The sequence below is a fragment of the Pyxicephalus adspersus genome, chromosome 11 (assembly GCF_032062135.1).
Source record: "Pyxicephalus adspersus chromosome 11, UCB_Pads_2.0, whole genome shotgun sequence".
NCBI classification, from domain to species: Eukaryota; Metazoa; Chordata; class Amphibia; order Anura; family Pyxicephalidae; genus Pyxicephalus; species Pyxicephalus adspersus.
In genome coordinates this window covers 5,860,963-5,868,588 of record NC_092868.1, presented here as the reverse complement: position 1 = coordinate 5,868,588, position 7,626 = coordinate 5,860,963, and the positions used below count along the sequence as shown (strand labels likewise).

The window sequence follows — 7,626 nt, the reverse complement described above, 5'->3', positions numbered from 1 at the left end:
TTGCTTTTAACATTTTTATGCAAAAACTCTTGAGGAAAAAATACAAGGACGAAGGTTTGCAATTGACCAACAAGCAGGCATTGAACACACAAGGCTGAGTGAATTGTGTTGTTTTAGGAGAAGCTGTCACAAAGGGAACCTCGATCCTTTCTAAATAATGCATAAGGCAAAGAAAACCTGGCATAAAGCCTTTCCTGCCAGCACTCTGAACCTGTGGGATTCGCCTGACCTGCTGATTTATGTTGCAGAATTCCCTCTGCGCTTATACAAAGCCAGACGAAGCCTCTGAACAGAACCCGTTGTTCCAGGGTTGAGATTTAAAGGGGCTCTCCTTACATGAATGATTCTCAACCTTTACTGTGATAATATTAAAGCAAACCACAGAATGTATCCAATGCCATTTGTATTTGCCAGACCGAAAAAAGTTTGGTTTAATGCAGCCGAAGACATTCTAAAGGCATCAAAACAAAATATGGGCAAAGTCTAAGCAGAAAAGCCTGCAATGCCAATACACATATACCCCCAATTCAGATCCATAAGTATAAAAGGCCAAGCTACCTGCTGATGGGAGATCTTTAGCCCTGGGTTCAGACCTCCATAGAGAGACCACTGCTTGCACACAGAGAGCAAGGGCACTTTTCTGCAGCATGCTGGCAAAGGACAGGCTTTTCTACTTGGGCTGTTGCTGTAAGATTTTTCAAACCCTATTTTGATGCATTTAGCTTTATTTTAACCAAAACTTAATTCAGGTTCTATCCTTTTAGAACAAAGGTGATGAAGTGGAAATAAAACAAAAAAAAGACCCCAAAGTCCTTCATAACTGGTATTAAGTGTACCCCCCCCCCCCGCCCTTGAAAGGATGGGGTCTAACATAGAACAAACTATATTATTTGGAAAGAATAACATTGCCTCCGGTCCATTAAGAATGCAAAATGGTGTCCCATAGGTTAATCTACTCTCCTCTTTGATGGTGTTGTTCATTACAAACTCACAGCTTGGAGGCAAAGTAATTAAAAAAGCCAAGAACATGTGAACAACATTTATAAAACAAAAAGACTTCCATCTACATGAAAGCTAGAGGTGCAAACTTCTAAACAGTTCACTTTGCAGGGGCATTCTATATGAAGAACCCTGCAGAACAAAAGCCGAATGGCACAGCTCTGGTACTGGAAGCTGCCATATTCTCAAGCTTTTGACTTAAATAACAGGTGTACTTTAAATTTTGCCAAACATGACCCTCATATTCCCTACGTTTAATTATATTAACCCCTATCCCCCATAGGCGAATCTTGGGTCCCAGAACTATGGCTTTCCATCCAAACCCAAGACTTGGTGTATATTCCATTTAAGCCAATGGGAACAGACCATACAGTCCAAAGCCATGACATGGGTCGAAAATCGACTCTTAAGGCCATTGATCTGGCAGCTTTGAAGGGTGGGTATTGAAGTTAGCTAAGTGGGGGTGAGCTTTGTAAAAGCTAATTGAAAGGCACGATGGTTCTCTAAAACATGGACCCTACCCAAAACTGAAACGTTAGCTCTTCCAATTGCTGGTAACTGGGATATCCACATGGTCTTACCCTAGTTCCAAGTCATGTCTACCATTTTGTATTTAGCTGTCCTTCTATTTTATGGGGTTGACCTATTTCTGCTGTGTTCTCGAACTAAAAACAAATCAGCCAAGGAGACTGAGGCTGTTCTCCAAATGTCTGTAAACGTGTGGGAGTCAAAATCCCTATCCCTTTACTTTGAAATATTTGCAGTTCACTACAGGCAACACTGCCCAAGAATTTCCAACTCTACACAATTGATGTCAATCAGGACATGCTAAAAATGAAACACTGGTTCCCCTTTCACGTTCAGAAATCTTGCTGTAAAATGCCTCATCTATACCCCAAGGTATGTTATGACTGACCGCAAAATATATAACTTTTCTCTAAAACATAAAGCACCCTACCCAAAACTGAAACTTCAGCTCTTCCAATGGCTGGTATGTTGGGTCTACTGGGTATCTGGTGGGGCATCCAGGTGGTCCTACCTTAGTTCTCAGGCATGTCCACCATTTTGGATTTAGTTATCTTGCTGTTGTATGGGGAGACCTATTTCTGCTGCGTTCTCCAATTCTCCAACAACAAAAAAAATCAAATAGAGACTGAGACTCCTCTCCAAAAGCCTAGGAACTCAAAAACTGGTAGGTCTTTACACAACCTTGTAGATGTGATTTTTGGGTGGTCTACCCCTTTACTGTGAAATATCTGACATTCAATACAGGAAACATTGCCCAATGATGTCAAAACCTACAAAGTGCATGCCCCATCCTTACCCCACATACTATAACTGACCCTACGGTATATAACTTTTCTCTAAAACATAAAGGACCCTACCTAAAACTGAAACTTCAGCTCTTCCAATGGCTGGTAAATTGGGTCTACTAGGTATCTATCATTCAGGTGTTCCTACCTTAGTTCTCAGGCATGTCCACCATTTTGAATTCAGGTAGACCTTATTCTGCTGTGTTCTCTAACTCTAAAAAAATCCAATAGGGACACTAAGATTCCTCTCCAAAAACCTAGGAACTCAAAAACTGCCAGGTCTTTACACAACCACGTAGATATGATTTTTTTGCGAGCCCTACCCCTATCTGATGTTTAATACAGGCATCATTGTCCAAAGGTGCATAATTCTCTGAACAACACATGCCAATCATGACATGCTGATAATCGAAAATTGGCTCCCTTGTCAGGAATCTTACTTTAAAATGCCTCATCCTTACCCCACATATTACAACTGACCCCATGGTATATGTGATGGTAATCCTCATGTGGTTTTCACATACGTAAACATCAGATATTACAATGCTTCATATTTTACATCTCAATAGTGCCTGATCTGTACTTTTGGCTGCTACTATTTTCTGTCATCTCTGGGTCATAAAGGCACTTTATATTACTCCTTACAGCCTATACAAAAAGAGTAAAAGGTTCAAAAGGAACCCTTGTGTTCTGTAGGCATCTTCGAAGTTCTGTGCAAAAGGAGCTTCTTAGTTCTTTTTTGAAGAGTAGCTTAAAGGCTCAAGGTGAGCTCTTAAAAAGTTTACAAAAATTTACATTCTACCAAGGCTCCTCCTAGGCATAACTTTTTTTTATTACAAAGTGCAGAGACATTTTCTAAAATTGCAAGATGAAAAAAGATAACCAACCTTTTTTGTAATACCAGAGATCAAGGGTCACCAGCTGAATGACCAGGTGCTAAAGGGTAAAAATAGAAGCCAATGGTTTACCCTGTAACCGAAATGATATAAAACATCCAAAGAAATTTTTGGGGGTTTATCTAGAAACAAAAAAAGTTCAAAGAGTGAATAAACTTTTTAAAGTAACACTTTGTGTTAGTTTTACCTAGGAGCCTTCTTGCTTTTCTATCTATATAGATGTATAAAAAAAAACAATTTCAATATCAACTGGGTTTTTTTTTCTGATGTGGATCAATGGAATTCACTTTGGACGGTCACCACCAACTTTACGTTTATAAGGTGACCCATGGGTCTATGGGATGAAGGGTCATCCTTTCAAAATAAATGTGGTGACTTCCAAAAAAAAAAAAGGGGAAAAAACATGCTTGAAAGTTAGATAAAACAAGATAAAAAAAAATAAAATAAAAAGCAAATAAAAGTTAGGATACATTTTAAGATGGAGAACTTTCTTTGACCTCCACCAAAACATCATTGTTGTCCTCTCCATCGACGATGTACATTTCCTCATCTGACTGATCCTCAATATCAACAATACCCGGGACTGAAGCAGAGTCTTCTGGATTCTGCTGCTGTTCTTTCAGATCAATTTTTGCCTTGTCTTTTCCAGAACCGGAATCTGATTGTCCATCTTCTGTCTCAGGCTGTGCAGAGAACTCTTCTGTAGATCTTTCAGCTGGTTTCACTACTTCACATAAGTCAATGACTGTTTCACAGCTGTTTTTTGGTGAAGACACTACCGGTAATTGGACATCTGGTTTTTTGGCAATGTTGCCTGTGGTTTGCTCTGAATAATCGATCTCCCAGTCCTCATCTCCAGCACTGGCTTTAACAGTGTTGGTTTCCTGGCCCATGTTGGACTTGTCTGATGTATTGTCCTTATTGGACCATAATGGTGAGTTGTTCTGCTTGTTTATCTGTTGCGAAGAGTTTGAGTTTTCTCGGCCTCCTCCTTGGCTGCTTGGCCATCGACTGCGTTTAGAAAAGCTGTCCCGGTCTTGAAAAGTTTCAGGACTCTCACGGAAATTTCTCTTGCTGCCAAAACCTGTGTTACGGGACCGGTCTCCAAATGAGGGTTCTCTATCTTGTTCTCTAGAACTACCTTGCCATGAAGAGCCACCAACGTTCCCTCTGTCCCTACTGAAACCTCTGCCATGGCTGTTGGACTGTTGCCTACTGGACCAATTATCTTCAAACTTTCTAAAACCGCTTTGCCTCTCGGATGAGAATGAGTTGTTTCCAAACCTCTCGCTGCTTCCAGCTTTCTCATAGGGTTTCTTGGGCCAGTTGATAGATTCCGATGGAGCAGATCCAAAGCTGTTTTGCACCGAGTTAGATCTAGTGGAACCAGAAGCCAATTCAGTAGAGTTAAAGGGCGTTCCTGCTGCGTTAAAGGTTGTTCCTGCAGGGTTGAAGGCTGTTCCACCAGGGTTGAAGGCTGTACCGGTGGAAACGTAGCTCATTCCACTTTGGGGGTTCATACCGGCAAATGGGCCTTGGTTCTGGATTTGTGACGCATTGCCCACGCCTTGGTTAAAGTTTGGCACCTGCTGCTGGAAGGACTGCATATTCTGCTGGCTCCCACAGGCCACAAAGCCTGCCTGGTGTGCAGAAAACTGGTTGGGGAAGTGTGAGGGGCAATACTGAGAACCCATGCACATGCCATGGGGAGAACACCCCATCTGGGGTTGGGGGAACATGGGATAGGCCGGTTGGTAGCATGGCATTTGGGAAGGCATTCTGAAGTTTCCTATGACTGCGCTGTTGAGCAGAAAGGACAAGGCGTCCAATCGTATTGGAACGGTTACTCCAGAAATAGAGGAGCCGGACCTTCCAACCACAGCCTGAAGATCTATTGCCCCACTGGAGGAAGAGTGAGAAGATCGGTGTTGGGGGGTGGGAACTATGGAAGATCTGGGTGCATGGGGTTCTTTTTTCCTCTCCAATGGTTTGGTACTTCCTCCTGGTGATGCAGATTGGTCCATGCTGCTAATCTCTCTAATGGCTCCACCGTTTGATGATGAAATTGCTCCTCCTTCGAGGACTCTAAAAATAAAAGACCAAGACGTAGAGGTCAGATAACAGATCTCCACGTCAACAGTCGTTATTTTTTCTGCTTTTCCTAGCTGTGATTGGCACTTCTAAGTGACAGTGAGTGGTGCATAGGTTTTCATAGAGGTCACTGAACACTACTTTAGACCTCCTGGAAGCCATTCTTCCATGTTAGACATGAGCTAAGAACATGGGGGGATCCAGGAAATAATGTTCAGGTCCCAGGAAACCCTTTTTATAATTACTATATTGGCAGCTCACTGTATATTAGTGTGGTGGTCTGTGGGAAGATTGTCCCCCTTACAGATAGCCAAAAATATACTTGGAGTCACTTATTCTGACCTGAGAGGCACAAACTGCTCAAGGGACCCCTAGGAACCTCTGGAGGAGCCCTCGGTCATCAGGCGGACATGTATGAGGACGGTGTATCGGATACAACAATTGAACTCCCATAGATGGATGTCTGGTAATGAGATCCCATACAATACAACCTTACAGATGTCATGTGACCAAATCCCTGCAATCATAGCCACAGCCAATCAAATTGGGGAAATTGTATTCGATCCTATGAATCATTTCTTTATAATGGGAGTCTATGGACATCGTTCTGCCCCATGGATTGTAGGGGGAGGAGTGAATTGTGACCCTATACAATCATCAGAATGAATATCCGTGTGAATGTCATCATATACTATAAATATATGTACAGATACAACGCAATCATATGAGTGACCATACATGGGATAATGTGCAATGTAACCAGGATACGGTGAATATCCCTAGAAGTAATATATATCATCTATGTAAATGTGATCAATAATGAATGTCTAGGTGAATGTGATCATAGAGAATTAATATGTATGTGAATGTAATTATATATAATGAATGTAACCATCTACAATGTACATTTGTGTAAATGTGATCATATATAATACATTTCTATGTGAATGTGATTGTCTGTAATGAATATCTATGTCAATGAAGTAATCTATAATATAAAAGTAACCATCACCTATGTAAATGTGATCATACAGAATGAATCTCTATGTGAATGTGATCATACTGAATGAGTCTCAATGTGAGTATGATGACATATTATGAATCTCTTTGTGAATGTGATCATATATAATGAACATTTATGTGAATGTGATCATATATAATGAGTATCAATGTGAGTTTGATGACATATTATGAATCTCTAAGTGAATGCGATCCTATAGAATGAATGTAACCGTCAATAATGTACATTTGTGTAAATGTGATCATATATAATAAACTTCTAAGTGAAAGTAATTGTCTATATTGAATATTCATGTGAATGTTAAGATCTATAAAGAAATGTACCCATCACCTATGTGAATGTGAACATACGCAATGAATTTCTAAGTGAATGAATGTGATCATATAGAGTGAATATCTATGCCAATGTGACCATATCCAATAATTCTCTATGTGAATGCAATCATATACAATGAATGTAACCATCTATAATGTACATTTGGGTGAATGTGATCACATATAATAAATTTCTTTGCATATATAGAGTGAATGAGTATATGAAAGTAATAATTTATAACAAACCTCCATGTGAATGCGATTGTCAATAATGAATATCCATGTGAATGTAATATTTGACAATGTATGTAACCATCACCTTTGTGAATGTGATAATACAGAATAAATCTCCATGTGAATGTGTCATATAGAATGAATATGCATATGAATGTAAATATACATGATAAATATCTCTGTGAATGTGATGATAATGAATACCTGTGTGAATGTGATCATTTAAAATGAATTTGTATGTAAATGTGACAATATAAAAAGAATATGTATATGAAAGTAATCCTTTCTAATACATTTCTATGTGAATGTGCTTATTTATAATAAATCTCAATGTGAATGTAATACAATTATACATACACTGTGTATTCACATAGAACGAATCTGTATGCGAATGTATTGTAATAGCTATAGTGGCATGTACTGCCATTACAGTAGGGTGCGGTATACAGCCAGGTGTCTGAGTACTCCCTCCCCCGGGCCCCTGTGTGGCTCCGCACCTGTCTCTCAGCTCCGCTCCGCTCTCCATACCACGCGTTGCTCCTAGGCCGCACTGCGCTTCTTAGCGGCCAGATCACTCCGCGGAGCCTACAAACCCGGCCTGATAGACGTATCCCTCCGCGCCTGTGCACAGAAATAATGTGTGGGGGAGGGGTCACTCAATATAGGGGTGATGTGGGAGTGGTCAGTCAACAAGTGGGTGTGGTCAGTGAATTAGGGCGTTGGCTGGTGGTCAGTGATTAGAGGTGAGGATGTAGGGG

At 40.5% G+C, this 7,626-nt stretch overlaps 1 protein-coding gene across 1 annotated transcript; it reads right to left on the bottom strand.

Moving 5' to 3' along the window:
* On the bottom strand, positions 1 to 7,447 carry LOC140341000 (uncharacterized). The gene is made up of 2 exons (XM_072426481.1): positions 7,366 to 7,447; positions 1 to 5,293 (listed from the first exon to the last, which is right to left on the bottom strand). The coding sequence occupies exons 1-2, from the start codon at positions 7,392 to 7,394 to the stop codon at positions 3,682 to 3,684; spliced, it is 1,641 nt and encodes a 546-aa protein (XP_072282582.1). The 5' UTR covers positions 7,395 to 7,447; the 3' UTR covers positions 1 to 3,681.
* Positions 7,448 to 7,626: the final 179 nt, after the last annotated feature.